The 15567-nt window shown below is 42.5% G+C and overlaps 1 protein-coding gene across 1 annotated transcript; it reads right to left on the reverse strand.

Annotated features, from left to right (window-relative positions):
* Positions 1–13503: 13503 nt before the first annotated feature.
* HILPDA (hypoxia inducible lipid droplet associated) lies at positions 13504–15465 on the reverse strand. The gene is given in 3 exon segments (XM_059933463.1): positions 13504–14225; positions 14228–14443; positions 15285–15465. Coding segments are annotated over 2 exon segments (189 nt in total). The 5' UTR covers positions 14376–14443; positions 15285–15465; the 3' UTR covers positions 13504–14184.
* Between the last annotated feature and the right edge of the window lie 102 nt (positions 15466–15567).

A 15567-nucleotide genomic window follows, 5' to 3' on the forward strand; every position in this document is an offset into this window, starting at 1 on the left:
ATTAAGCCAACACCCACCTCCACTTGTTCCCTCCCTCTCTCCTGTGACTCCTCATCACTCTTCAACTCCACCGAATGGATTCCTGACTGGAGACCTTCCCGTGCATTCCAGCCTCCTGCCTCCACCCAGGAACTTGAAGTCCCTCTGCCTGGAAGGTCCTCCCCCTGCTCTTCTACCAAAGTCTCAGCAAGACCTCAAAGAAAGGCTTACGACCCCGTCTTCTGGGAAGGCTTCCACAACTGCCCAGGTTGAAGGAGTGCTCTGCTCATGCTTTGGGGTTCAGCTGGTCCAAACCCTCCGACACAGAGCTTTCTTAACAGCTCCCATTTTATACTATGTCCTTTAAACCTACAAATTCACAAGCTTCTTGTCCAGGGACACTGTCTGATCTCTCTTTGCATCTCCTGCCTCTCACACAGCTTGCTGACTGGTTATGCCATACCTGCAACGGAGCACAGGTGGTCACCAGCCAGACCACTGGAGGGAAGGGGGTAGCACCTTGGTAAGATGTCACAGGGATTGAAATGACCACCCCGCACTCCTGGTGTCTCCATGCTTCCCAGGCCACAAACACTCACTTCCGAAGGTCATATTACTACTCTTCTGGGGGATGGTAGAATCTGGGCAAGGCTAATTTATCCAGGAACCTTGGTCTCATGCAAGGGTATTTGTATAATAATATCCCAGAAAGAAGGTTGGGTTTCAGAGCAGGGATTCCTACAGCTGCCTTCAGCCCCTCTAATCAGCCAGTGCGGACTAGCGGCCCCGGGAGGGTGCCTATGAACCCTGCCTGGAGAGTGGGTTCTGCTGTCTCCTTCTGCAGGTGTAACTCTATTTCCCGAAAGCATCTGACCTGCAGGGAGTCCCGTGATGCTGTAGGCACAAACTGAGGTGAACTTGGGACCCAGACCCTCTCGTTTCTCTGGCTCTCCTGGCTTCTTCCTCCTCCCCAGGGCTTTCAAAGGCCTCGGCATTTTTTGGACCAATCCCCGGGAACAGGTTTGGAAAGGGAAGGAGAGCTGGCCCTGAGCTGCACAAGGGTACCTGGATAAAGTTGCTTTCAAACACCACCGAGTCAGAGAACAAGTTGAATTCTGGAGAATGAATCAGTTGACAAAGGAGGCCATCTTCAACCCCAAGTTCCACTCCAGGGCCTGGTTCCCTGACCTCAGGTGGGAGGCTCCTAATTTTACTCATTGGTTCTTGGGAAGGATGGGCTGGGGAACATCCCTGGGGCTCCACTCAGATCCAGCCCAACTCCACGGTGTTGGTGTGACCACCACTCCCCTACCTCCACAGCTCCACCTCCCCTCCTGACTTACCGGCTGTCCCCCAGGCTGGGAAGGGCCTGTCGGCTCACAATGGCAGGAATGACATCAGGGAATGTGACGGGTAACAACAGGAAAGGGAAAAAAAAAGGAGAGGCAAGGAAGGACTGGGGGTGAGCAGGATGTTTTTCTCCCCTTTCCTACTCACTACAAACTAGCAATAATGTAGCCTCCTCCATTTTTCAGTCAATCTCCCCACACACATGAGGAAAACAACTCTCCCAAGGTTATGGCCAGACTGCGAGCTGCCACAGCAGCAAGGGAGGCTATCGGGAAACCCACAGCCTTCAATCCTCCCCACTCAGGGCGACGCCTCTCACAAAAATTTTCTCTGTAAATGTGACCTGTTTGCCTAATGTCACGCCGTCACTGGGCCAGGAGAGCTCAAGATGGGGCCCGCAGTTCAGCCCAATCTTCCCTCTCCCATCGCATGGGATAATTTTCTTTTCTTTTTTTTTCTTTTATTTAACACCAGGCTATTAACCAACCAAAAAGGTTTATTTATTTGGAAACTGAGCAAATGAGGAAGTGTGATACAGTGTATGCTGGAGCATCACAAAAAAGACCATGAGAACCAACTGTTAAATCTCTAGGAATTCTAATGAGTCAGTTGTTAAACAGCCATTATTAAAAATTTAATAATATAAACTTACAATTAAATAAGTTATATAAAAAACAAGGTAATAGGGCTTCCCTGGTGGCGCAGTGGTTGAGAATCTGCCTGCCAATGCAGGGGACACGGGTTCGAGCCCTGGTCTGGGAAGATCCCACATGCCGCGGAGCATCTAGGCCCGTGAGCCACAACTACTGAGCCTGCGCATCTGGAGCCTGTGCTCCTCAACAAGAGAGGCCGCGACAGTGAGAGGCCCGCGCACCGCGATGAAGAGTGGCCCCCGCTCGCCGCAACTAGAGAAAGCCCTCGCACAGAAACGAAGACCCAACACCGCCAAAAATAAATAAATAAAATAGCGTTCCCTTTAAAAAAACAAAACAAGGTAATAAATGCCCAAACTCATCACTTCTTAATTATTTTACTATATTTCATGTCTCTCTATTCCCTTGAGGTTATCTGCATCTATTACATCTACATGGTAGAAATGATACATAATGTTGTGCTACCACTGCCTCTCTCTTCTCAGTGTGTACAGAAAATTCATGGTGGTCACTGTCTTGAGACCAGCCATGCTGGGAGTTACTTACACCATGGAAATCAGCCAATGCTACAAATTTGGCCTTGATTTATTGTTGTTTTGATTGTCTAAAGTGATAGAGAAAATGCCAATGATGCCGATTAAAAGTGTGTCTGTAGCTGTTATGTTGTGGGCACCAAAAAAAAAAAAAAAGAAATCTGAGGAAATGATCTTCCAGTATTTGAAAGGTATTATCTAAATTAGTAAAGAAGTTGCTTGTCTTTAACATTAACAGATCAATTCCAACATGCAACTTTATTTCACATTCCCCTTATTCATTAATGTAAGTGGAAAAATCAGCCAACATTCATGTCAGAACTACACTGGCTTGTCAGTTACATAGGTTGGCTAGGAATACAAAGTTTGACAAAAATCCATAAAAGCTTTCTATGAAAATCAATTGACTATCTGAAAATTACAATAAAGAGTATTGTATATTCTATTGTTAGTTGTAAATTGTGTGCTATGTATAAATTTTATTAAGTAAAATTTTATAAAGTAAAATTTACTAAGAAAAAAAACATGTATACTGGACTTCCCTGGTGGTGCAGTGGTTGAGAATCCGCCTGCCAATGCAGGAGACACGGGTTCGAGCCCTGGTCCAGGAGGATCCCACATGCTGCGGAGCCACTAAGCCTGTGCGCCACAACTACTGAGCCTGTGCTCTAGAGCCCGTGAGCCACAACTACTGAGCCCGTGTGCCAGAACTACTGAAGCCCGCATGCCTAGAGCCCGTGTTCCGCAACAAGAGAAGCCACCGCAATGAGAAGCCCACGCACTGCAATGAAGAGTAGCCGTGTTCGCCATAACTAGAGAAAGCCTGCACCCAGCAACGAGAACCCAATGCAGCCAAAAAATAAACAAAGAAATTTATTAAAAAACAAAACATGTATACTTATACATATTATACATATATTTTTTCCCTCAGAAAGCTGGTTGTTAAACATTTACTATCACACCATTGTGGTGGCACCAACTCCTCCCCTCCCACTGCAGTCTCCTGTCCCTAGTATCAGGACAAGAAACTTTCACTTAAAGACTTCTTCAGGTTGCATGAAGTTGAGGAGGGATGAGCCATCAGTTATCCCTCTCAGACTTCGGCTGTACAGCTACAGGCTCTCTCACTTTGGCACTTATTCAAGGAAAAAGCCAAGGGGTTAAGTTAGTTCTCTTGTCTTTTAGACTCCTAAGACACACACTGCTGTAGTCCACACATGACTGGGGTTAAATCTCCTGGTGTTTCTCTTATTAGGAGGGAAACCTGCTTCTCATTGTTTTCCCAAAGCGGTTGCATCAGAAGCAGGAGCTTATATCTCATTAGCTCATTTCTTCTTAAGACTTCCTCATTAGAAGAGAAAACTTTTCTCCTTTATTGATGCAAAGTCTATAATACCAGGCATTTAAACATTCCAACACACTTAAGGTTATTACTTTTGCTTTCTTATCACAGTGCTCTCTGTTCTTGACATTTTTTCTCGTTTCCTTGTAACAAAAAATAGGAAATTTCTCTTACAATGTTTGTAGCATAAACCAAAAATTTAAATGACACAGAGAACATCAGTATGACCACATGTGCTAGAGTACCTCACTTACTTGTGCAGACAGTTCTAGTGTGAAATAAGTAGAAGAATATTCACTGCAACATTGTTTGCAGTAACAAAAATCCACCAACAGGGCACCAGTTAAATTATGATACAAACCCTAACCTTAACCCTAACCATAACCGATATGATGTAATTTTTTTTAAAATTTATTTTTGGCTGCGTTGGGTCTTCATTACTGCATGCGGGCTTTCTCTAGTTGTGGCTCACGGGCTCTAGAGTGCAGGCTCAGTAGTTGTGGCGCTCCAGCTCAGTCGCTCCACAGCATGTGGGATCTTCCTGGAACAGGGATAGAACCCATGTCCCCTGCATTGGCAGGCAGATTCTTAACTACTGCACCACCAGGCAAGTCCTGATGTAATGTTTTGCAGCCAATGAAAGAATAAGGTAGCTTTATACATACTGATATGGAATGATTACCAAGACCTATTAAGTTAAAAGAAGATGCAGAACAGTATATCTAGTATGCTATCACTTGGGTAAAAAGAATTTTAAAAGAATATATATCCATATATTCTTTGAACATGCTTGAACATGCCCAGAAATTTCTGGGAGGATAAAAATGTGGTTGCCTTGGGAGGGGTAGGGCATTGGTAACTGTGGTGAAAAAAAGGACTTATTTTTCACAGTATATATATTTTTGTTAGTTTGAATTATTTACTATGAGCCTGTATTTCCTCTTTAAATAAATACATTTTAAAATAAAAAGCATTAAAGAAATATCCCATGTATGGCTCTACAAATATTTACTGAGAAGATACTATGTACAAGGTATGCCACATAATGGAAGAATCACTACAACACTAAATGTAGTCTGATCAGAGTTGTGGACATGGTCAGGGCTGTCTTAGCTACATATTTGAAGAAATAAGGGTGGGAAACTTTCCAAATATAATAAAAAATATAGACCTATATCTATACAAAGAATAAGAACATTATACATTGTAAATATGTAAGTAAAAATTTTAAATATACATATTAAAATACATAGTGCATATAATTTTTAAAGTTCTTTAAATAACAATCGTTTAAAAATTATAACAATGTAATATGTAACATCAAATTTAGAACACATGTAGAAGTAAAATACATGACAAGAATGGCGCAGAGGACGAGAAGGAAGAAATAAAAGTGTACTGTTGCATGGCTCTGACAGTATACATGAAGTAGTATAATACTACTTGAAGGTAGACTATAATAAGTTAAAGATGTCTATTGTAAACCCTAGAATAGAGGAACCATTAAAAAAAATTAGAGAGGTATAGCTGATAAATCAACAGTGGAGGTAAAATAGAACACTGAAGAATTCTCAGTTAATCCAAAAGAAGAAAGAAAAGAAAATATGAAACAAAGAACAGAAGAAACTTAGAAAAAAGAATAACAAGATGATAGATTTAAACTCAACTTTATTGATAATTATAATAAATGTAAATAGCCTAAATACTCCAATTAAAAATCATATATTGGGACTTCCCTGGTGGCGCAATGGATAAGACTCTGTGCTCCCAATGCAGAGGGCCTGGGTTCAATCCCTGGTCAGGGAACTAGATCCCACATGCATGCCGCAACTAAGAGTTTGCATGCCACAACTAAGGAGCCTGCCTGCCACAACTAAGACCTGGTGCAACCAAATAAATAAATACATAAATATTTTTTAAAAATCACATATTGTCTGTATAAAAAACACAGCTATGTATAAGAAATCCACTTAAAATATAAAGAAATAAGTTAAAAAGTCGAAGGCTAGAGTAAGATAAACTACACAGCCACTAATCATATGTCAGCTGGAGTGGCTATATTAATATCATACAAAGAGGACTTCATGACAAGGAATAATACAAGTAATAAAGGACATTTTTAAAAGATAAAGAGGTTAATTTATTAAGACAAAACAAACCTAAATGTATATACATCCAATAACAGAGTTTCAAAGGCATGAAACAAAAACTGATAGAACTAAAAGGAGAAATAGACGAATCCATAATTAGGGTTGGATATCTCATCATTCCTTTCTCAGAAATTCACAGAACAAGTAGACAGAAAAATCAATAAGAATACAGAAGACTTGAATAACTATTAACTAACTTTATTTAATTGATACTTAGAGAACACTTCACTCAACAACAGCAGAATCCACATTCTTTTCAAGTGCACATTAAACATTCACCAAGGGACTTCCCTGGTGGCACAGTGGTTAAGAATCCGCCTGCTAATGCAGGGGACATGGGTTCGATCCCTGGTCCGGGAAGATCCCACATGCCACAGAGCAACTAAGCCTGTGCACCACAACTACTGAGCCTGCGCTCTAGAGCCTGTGAGCCACAACTACTGAGCCCACACGCCACAACTACTGAAGCCTGCGTGCCTAGAGCTTGTTCTCTGCAACAAGAGAAGCCACCACAATTAGAAGCCCGTGAACCACAATGAAGAGTAGCCCCCGCTCGCCACAATTAGAGAAAGCCCACATGCAACAACAAAGACCCAACGCAGCCAAAAATAAAATAAATAAAAATAAATAAATTTATTTTAAAATATTCACCAAGGTATACCATATGCTGAGCCATAAAACAAGTCTTGATACATTTTAAATAATTAAAATTACAGGGGGTATGTTTTCTTATAATGGGATTAAATTGGAAATCAATAAAAGAAAAATAATTGGAAAACGTCAAGTTATCTGCAAATTAAACAACATATTTCTAAATAACCCATCATCGAAGAAAAAATCACAAGGGAAATTATAAAATATTTTTTATAAAATGAAAACACAATATATCAAAAATTTTGAGATGCAACTACAGCAGTGCTTAGAGGGAAAATTATAGCTTTTATGCTCATAGCAGAAGTCCAAAAATCGATTATCTAAGCTCCATCTAAAAAAGCTAGAAAAAAGAACAAATTAAATTAAATAGAATGAAGTAAATAATAAAAAGAAATGGATGAAATAGAAAATGGACAGAGAAAAATCAATGAAACCAAAAGTTAAAATTTTTTTGAAGAGCAATAAAATTTGTAAAAATTGAGAAACCTGTAGCTAGTGGGATCTAAAATTAAGAGAGAAAACACAAATTGCCAATCCAGAAAAGAGGAGACATCACTACAGAGCTTGGGGATTTTAAAAGTATAATAAGGAAATAGTTTTAACAACTTAATGCCAATAAATTTGGCAACTTAGATGTGCTATACAAATGGCATCACATAGAAATTACTAAAACTGACTTAGAAAAAACTTTTACTTTTATTTATTTATTATTTTATTAAAATTTATTTTTATTTATTTATTATTTTTTGGCTGTGTTGGGTCTTTGTTGCTGCATGCGGGCTTTCTCTAGTTGCGGCGAGCGGGGGCTACTCTTCGTTGCAGTGCACGGGCTTCTCATTGCGGTGGCTTCTCTTGTTGTGGAGCACGGGCTCCAGAGTGTGTGGGCTTCAGTAGATGTGGCACATGGGCTCAGTAGTTGTGACTCATGGGCTCTAGAGCGCAGGCTCAGTAGTTGTGGCGCACAGGCTTAGTTGCTCCGTGGCATGTGGGATCTTCCCAGACCAGGGCTCGAACCCGTGTCCCCTGCATTGGCAGGGTGGATTCTTAACCACTGCGCCACCAGGGAAGCTCCTTTGACTGACTTTTAAAAAACTGATTTAGGAAAAATCAAATATATGCACCCATCAAAGATACTGAATTTGTTATCGCACCACAAATAAAACTCTAGGCCCACACGGCTTCACTGGAGGAGGCTATCAAACATTTAAGGAATAATGTCAATGTAATACAAACTCAGGAAACAGAGTAGGAAATAGTTCTCAACTTGTTTTATGAATCCAGCATTACCAAAACCAGATAAAGACAATGCAAGAAAAGAAAGGAACAGACCTCATACCCGCATTACTTGTGAACATAGACACAAAATTCCTTATCAACACCACAGAAGAAGAGATATATCATGTTCATGAACTGGAAGATTCAATATTAAGATGACAATTCACCCCAAATTGATCTGTAGATTCAATAAAATCCCAATCGAAATTCCAGAAGGCTGGGACTTCCCTGGTGGTGCAGTGCTTAAGAATCCGCCTGCCGGGCTTCCCTGGTGGCGCAGTGGTTGAGAGTCTGCCGGCCAATGCAGGGGACACGGGTTCGAGCCCTGGTCTGGGAGGCTCCCACATGCCGCGGAGCAACTAGGCCCGTGAGCCACACTACTGAGCCTGCGCGTCTGGAGCCTGTGCTCCGCAACAAGAGAGGCCGCGATAGTGAGAGGCCCGCGCACCGCGATGAAGAGTGGCCCCCGCTTGCCGCAACTGGAGAAGGCCCTCGCACAGAAACGAGGACCCAACACAGCCAAAAATAAATAAATAAATAAATTTAAAAAAAAAAAAAAAAAAAAAAAAAAAAAAAAAAAGAATCCGCCTGCCAATGCAGGGGTCAGGGGTTCGATCCCTCGTCCGGGAAGATCCCATATGCCACAGAGCAACTAAGCCCATGCGCCACAACTACTGAGCCTGCGTTCTAGAGCCCACAAGCCACAACTACTGAAGCCCACGCACTAGAGCCCGTGCTTCGCAACAAGAGAAGCCATCGCAATGAGAAGCACGTGCACCACAACGAAGAGTAGCCCCCGCTCACCACAACTAGAGAAAGCCCACGTGCAGCAACAAAGACCCAACGCAGCCAAAAATAAAATGAATAAATAAATTTATTTTTAAAAAAGTCCAGAAGGCTTTTAAAAACAGGCATTATAAAAGGAAAAGATTTATTATAGGCATTTTTAAAAATAAAATTTTGAACAAGTAACACATTCACACATACAAACATCAAAAATTATCAAAACGGAGACCAAGAGTCTCCTTCCCACCCCTGTCATTGGCTCAGTTCCCATCTTTCTCCCAAAATGAAGCCATTGTTGTCATCTCTCGTTTATCCTTTTAGACAATGTTTCTACATATTTATGCCAATATAGTACACTTAACTTTTCCTACCCCTTCTTACATAAATATTCTAATTCTAATAAGTCTTATGAATATAATGTTCTCCAATTTAGAATTCCTCAGATTACATAAAACTACCTGCTTTTATCAATTATTTAATTCTGCATTTCATATTAAGCAAAAGGGGAAAAGGAGTCCAAATTGACCTCATACTTTTACAATATAGATATGCCTGATGTGTATGGACAAGGTCTAGGAGAAAAGGGTAATTAAAAAAAAAAAGAAACAGTAATAAAGACAGCACTCAAGTGATGAATTATGAGTTAAGTTGGTATATGTTTGCCATGTAAAGCAAATCAAGTTTGTTGGCATTACTGATATTCTATGAGCAAAGCAGCATGTAAAATAAACATAGTAAGTTATAGCCATTTTATAATTTTAATTTTGTTACAGGAAGTTTGCTTAGAACAAAATCTCACATGTGCCCACATAAGAATTACCTCAGGGGTGAAAGAGCTCATTGTTGACATATTTTGCTGTACTGAATTTTGAGGAATCCTTGAAAAAGAAAAAGAAATCATGCTGTAGACAAAAGAGCTGCATACTGGAAACAGACCACCAATTAATTCAGTGATATTGTCTAAGTCATTTAGTTTCCTTCGGTTTCCTCTGTAGTAAAATGAAAAGACGCCGTCCAATACACTAGCCACTAGCCACATGTGATTACTGAGCACTTGAAATGTGACTAATCCAAATGCAGAAGTGTTGTAAGTATAAAATACTCACCAGTACAAATACACACTTAGTACAAAAATAAAAGAATGTAAGACATCTCATTAATAACTTTTTATGTTGTTTACATATTGAAATATTTTTAATATATTGGGTTAACTATAATTTGTTTAAAATACCTTTTCCTATTTTTCTTTTCAATGTGATGACCACTAGACAATTTTATATAATATATGTGGCTTGCATTATATCTTTACTGGACAGTGCTAAACTAGATCATATCTTTCAGTCCTTAATCTTCTGATACCTACCTTAAGCTTTAGGAGTGCAGCCCTTCAAACCCAGAAAGCATCACACAGCATACACTTGAAGTATTTCCTTCCTTTCCTTCCATTCCATGAGATAGCACTAGAGTTAAGGTTTCAAGCTAATAATTAATATATATTTTAAAATATTTAAATACATGCAGTTTTCTAAATATGTTGTGCTTAGTTTCATCTCCATGCCCTTCCTCACACTGTTTGCTCTACTGGGAAACTTCTTCCTAACTTGATAGCCTATTCATTTTTTAAAATTCAGATCCTCTGGGAATTCCCTGGCAGTCCAGTGGTTGGGACTCGGCGCTTTCACTGCTGTGGGCCAGATTCAATCCCTGGTCAGGGAACTAAAATCCTGCAAGCCACATGGTTCAGCCAAAATAAAAAAATTAAAAATAAAATAAAATAAAAATCAGATCCTCTAAGAAGCTTTTCCTTAACATCCATCTCCTGACGTAAACAACTTTATGTAGCCACTGTCCTATACACATTATTCTATAATAAAACCATGAAATATTATTTGTTTACATGCATCCCCCCTTTCATCTTGTGTATGTTATCTGAGGTAGGTAGTGATGAGATCTTAGTCAATGCCTGGCACCCAGTAGGGGCAGTAAGCAATGTATCAGTCAGGATAGGCAAAGTTAGCAAAAAACCCTACGTTACAGTAGCTTAAGACAACAAAGGTTTTTTTCTCACATCCACTACATGTTCATCAGGAACCAGTTGAGCGCTCTACTCCATGGCATCCTCACTCCAGGACCTACACTAATGGAACAGTTCCATTTGGAGCATTGCTGGTCACTGTGGCAGAAGGAAAAAGAGGGCTTTGGAGGTTTTTGAACCTGTGCTTAAATGCTCCAACCTAGAACTGACACAAGTCACTTCTACTCACAGCTTATTGGCTGGAACTAATTACATGGCCCCATCCAACCACAAGGATGTCAGGAAGTACAATTCTATCATGTGCTCGGAAGACAAGGGCAGAAATATTTGGGGAACATTAATGAGGACTACTAATGACCCTTCTAGTCAGTATTATCTCAGCTCACTATTCCTCCGCAGGTGGAATATATTCACTATATGTTCCCCCCCACCAAAGGAAACAACCCAAGAGTTCCCTATAGTCACAACGTCAAGTTCAAATTAAAGAATCTGAGTGATGCACAGTAGTTCCTATACCAGTTTCAGATGTGGCGTGAGCTAGAGAACTATAAACTAAAAAGACAAGCCACGTGCCACACACCTAATAGACACTGGTGGAACAGGGACAGGATAAATGCAGTAAGGAGAGAGGGGACAAGTGGGAGACACAGCAGCCTAGTGATTGTGATGTCCCACTCTGCAGATGTGATGAGAGCCCCTTACCCTGAGGGAAGGGAATATTTCTTGACTAGCCCCCAATTCTGCTTCTTGGGAGGGCATCCTTAGGCAATTGTTCTGTTTGAAGCTGAGAAGATTTTAGGGTTGCTGTTGCAGCATAACCTAATTTGTCCTGACTGATATGGAGATTGGAATCTAGAGGGGGGTGTTGCATACTACAAAAAAACAAAAACAAAAACAAAAACCCCTAATATGTATGACAGTAACATGTGGAGGGCAGCAAAGAAATCTTATTGGAGGCTGGAAGGATGGCAACCCATGTCATATAGTAGCAAAGTATTTGGTGAAACTGTTGCCTGCAGTAACTTAGAAGTCATACTTTAATAATCTACCTAATAAACTAGGAGAAAGCGTCAGAGAACAGAATTTTAGCAGCAGGAATTGTATACAATTGGTTGCATTGACAAAGCACTGCAGGATGAGTTCAGAAGAGAACTGGCCAGCTTGCAAGTAGGCATAGGGATCCAGAGAGACTACGGAAATCATACGGGTTCACAGAAGCAACTGCTTCTCATCCCTAAGTGGGAATAGATAAAATGGAGAAATGTTTGGAAGTCACTCAAATGACAATTCAAACTCCAGTGACAATTCAAACTCAGCTTTGTAGGGAGGGTAACCAACCATTCTGGTTTGCCCAGAACTGTCCGAGTTTTAACACTGAAAGTCCTGCAACCCTGCCAGGCACAGGGACAGTTGCTTACCCTACTCATAAGAAAGATCAAAACAACGGTATGGCCATCATATCTTTGTTAAAACCTCTGAGTAGTTTAAATTGTTTTAGAGCCAAGACCTCATGAAGGCTGTGGCACCCAGTAAACCATTTCAATTAAGCTAAACTGCTTGGGGAAGAGACTTCAGGTGCAGCTCTCCAACTGAAAGATCAAAATGTCCCAAAGTAATTGGGGAGGCATGAGAATGAGAAAAGACATCAAATTCAAGAAATATGTCTAGAAAAGGGCAGCTACTGGCACATGACACTGCCTGAAATCAGAGATAAAAAGCCAACTGTATTTTTGAGAGTACTCTGTTACCAACACAAGTCACGTAAGCCCAGCCAACCACAAAAGACCAGGGAGTACAATCTTACCATGTGCCCATAAGGTGCGAAGCTGGAAATATATGTAAACAGCACTAATGACTACCATAGTGCAATAAATAAAAGTGATGCCCAAACCACTGGTTTCTAGGGTAGTGGCACTTAAGCTTAAGAACACTCAGGAAGTAAAACTGACTTAGCAGAGGACACCATGCACCATTCTTACCCTTTGGCAAAAGCAAATCAAACTCACCGTAAACAAAATGATGTGTACACCAACACGAGTGTGTAAATTACCATAGGCAGAGGAGGGAATGTGCTTCAACATGGGGTGGGGATGGAGGAGGGGTGAATTGAAGAATAAAAAAAAAAGACCTCCAACTTTATGGAAAGGCCAAGTTGCTAGGTCTGGGAGAGCAGAAACAATCATCTGTGAGGTCCAGACATTTCACCAGCTGACCTGGAGAACAATCGGAACTGAGTAATCATTCTGGTGGATAAGAACATAGACAAAAAAGCCATCGCCTACTGGACTGATAGTCTTCTTTTTTCCAGAGACTGAAGGTGAGGGGTGGAAGAAATGATCATTTTTCTTTTTCTTTAGATATGGACAGAGTCAAGAGAGAACTATAATGGCCTTGGCCTAGGCTCAGAAAACTGGTTAATACAGGGCAGACCCAAGCACGCCTGCCTCCAAGTTCAGAGGTTTATTTACCTTATATTTTTTTGTTTGGTTTGGTTGTTTGGTTTTTTTGGCCACACCACGCAGCACGTGGGATCTTAGTTCCCCGACCAGGGATCGAACCCACGATCCCTGCACTGGGAGCACACAGCCTTAACCACTGGACCACCCAGGGAAATCCCTACTTTATATTTTAAACAAAGCATTTTATGTACTTTCCTGCTCCAAAGTTTTAAGATGTGAAACCTCAGATCTGTGAATTAAGACCCTTCCCTACCACTGATTTCAAGGGCAGAAGTCAACAAGACACATTGTAGAAATATACATTCAACTTTATTTCATTAGAAAAATTTATTTAAGCCACACGGTGGCCAAAATGCCCATGTCCTGAGCAGATGCTGTCATCCCACTGCCCTCTTCAGACCAATACACACACACATACATGCTATGTTGGAGGAGTGACTTAAAAATGTAAAACAATGAGAATGGCACATAGAATACTCCACCTTCCCCCTTCCTATAGCCAACCCACAAACCTCTTCAACTGTTATCCGCACACAGAGGAGCTCTCATGGAAGAGAAACTTAACACCAAATAAACTGACCATAAGACACCCAAGCACAAAGGAACTCTTGGCAGATGCTTAGAAAGTAGGGTTGAAAATAACACGATCTCCCAACAGTGGAAGTTGCAGCACAAGTCCCCATCTAAGAGAAGACAGAGCCATGCTGCCAAGGACAGCAAAGCATATGGTGGACTGGGGAGAAGAGTGAGATCACTCCATTCCACAGCCACAGGCGACCCACTCACATCTGTGTATTAAACAGGCTTTTTCCAGAGCAAGGAGTATGCAGGTGGAGAGGCCCTTCAAGGGCCTAGTAACAGTTAGTTCTCTGATAACACTGATGCTGAGCTTGCCTACCCAGGAACTGGTACAGCTGGACGTATTTAGGCCAGTGTTCCAAGGTTACAGCCGGTGGAGGGAGGTCTTATCACACCCCTCCGGATGTATGGTCTGGAAGGCCCCTGGGGACTCTGTGTTGGCTAGTTGACCTCTGGTGGTCCAGGAGCTCCCAGGAGATGGGCTCTCCAATAAGCCCCCCAGGGACTCCATCAGTCTAACGAAGATGGAGAGCAGGGTCAGCACCACACCTAAGAGATAGAGGTTCAGCATATGCTTCATGGCTCAAAGGATCCCACTCCTTTGTAGAGCAGTAGAGCTGCCTTCTGCTTCTGGAAGGCCTCTGGATCCTGAAGAAAGAGAGCGAGGTTAATCTCCAGCCTTTTGGGATATGCGTGCCTCTGACCTTGACCCTGGAGCTAAGCAGGAGGCTCAGCCAGCCAGGGGGACAAGGACCACAGCAGAATCTCCAAGTATATTTACACTGTAAACTCCATGGCTGGGGAACTAGTCTAGCTTCTTGGACTAATTCAAGAGCATTCCTTAAAACTTTTACTTCTCCTGTCGGGTATGCACAATCCCTGTTCCACAGTCCAGGGACCAGAAACCTTCCTGAAGTAAAAACCCAGTCCTTTTGGGTGAGGGTGGGCGGAGGTGGGAATATAAGAAGACGCCCTTGAGAAAGCAAAAGCAACCTGCCTCGAAGTCTCCCTCACACCTCAGTCAGGTTCGAGTTAACCATAAACTTTTTTAAAGTCAAAATAATTCTAAGGGAGTCAAATCTATCAAGTTCACCTACTTAACAAGCACACCTTGAATACCCACAACGTGTGAGGCACCTTGGAAGGTACTAAGGCCACCGGAGGAGGCCCTGCAGACACGAACCCGGCACTCATGCGCCTAACAGTCCAGGGGCGACAGGCAAGAAAACAGGCGGTTACTACAACAACCCGCCAAGGGCTGTGACAGTAAGGAGATGCTAAGGGTGCTCTGGGAGGGCACGGCATGGGGTCCTAACCCAACGCTAGCGAGAAAGCAGGGCTGGGCGGCTGAGTGGGGCCCCGGGTGGCGGCGAAGCGAGGCGGGACGCTCCCGGCAGCGTAGTCCCAGGCGGGGATTGCCAGGAGGCGCGCGGCGCAAGCAGCCTAGGGGATGGGGGCGGGCAGCCGGGAAGCCCACAGGGCCGCTCACCTCCAGGAGGAAGGGCCGTGAGTGGCCCGCTCGCTGTAATATCTGGTAGTGCGGAGTCGGAAGGAAAGTCGGCCAACCAGCAGCGCGAGACGACAACCCAAACGCCTCTCCGAAGACAAAAGCTCAGCCCGCAGCAAAGCGCGGAACAGGACGCACACCACGCACTTATAGCCGCGGTACGGCCCGAAGCCCGCGCACGCGCACTGGAGCCCGGACTCACGCAAGACCGCCGCCCCGCCCCTAGGCGGGGGCGGTCTGGGGTCCGGGGCGGTTCTTTGCGCTT

Source organism: Balaenoptera ricei, chromosome 9 (genome assembly GCF_028023285.1).
Source record: "Balaenoptera ricei isolate mBalRic1 chromosome 9, mBalRic1.hap2, whole genome shotgun sequence".
NCBI lineage: Eukaryota > Metazoa > Chordata > Mammalia > Artiodactyla > Balaenopteridae > Balaenoptera > Balaenoptera ricei.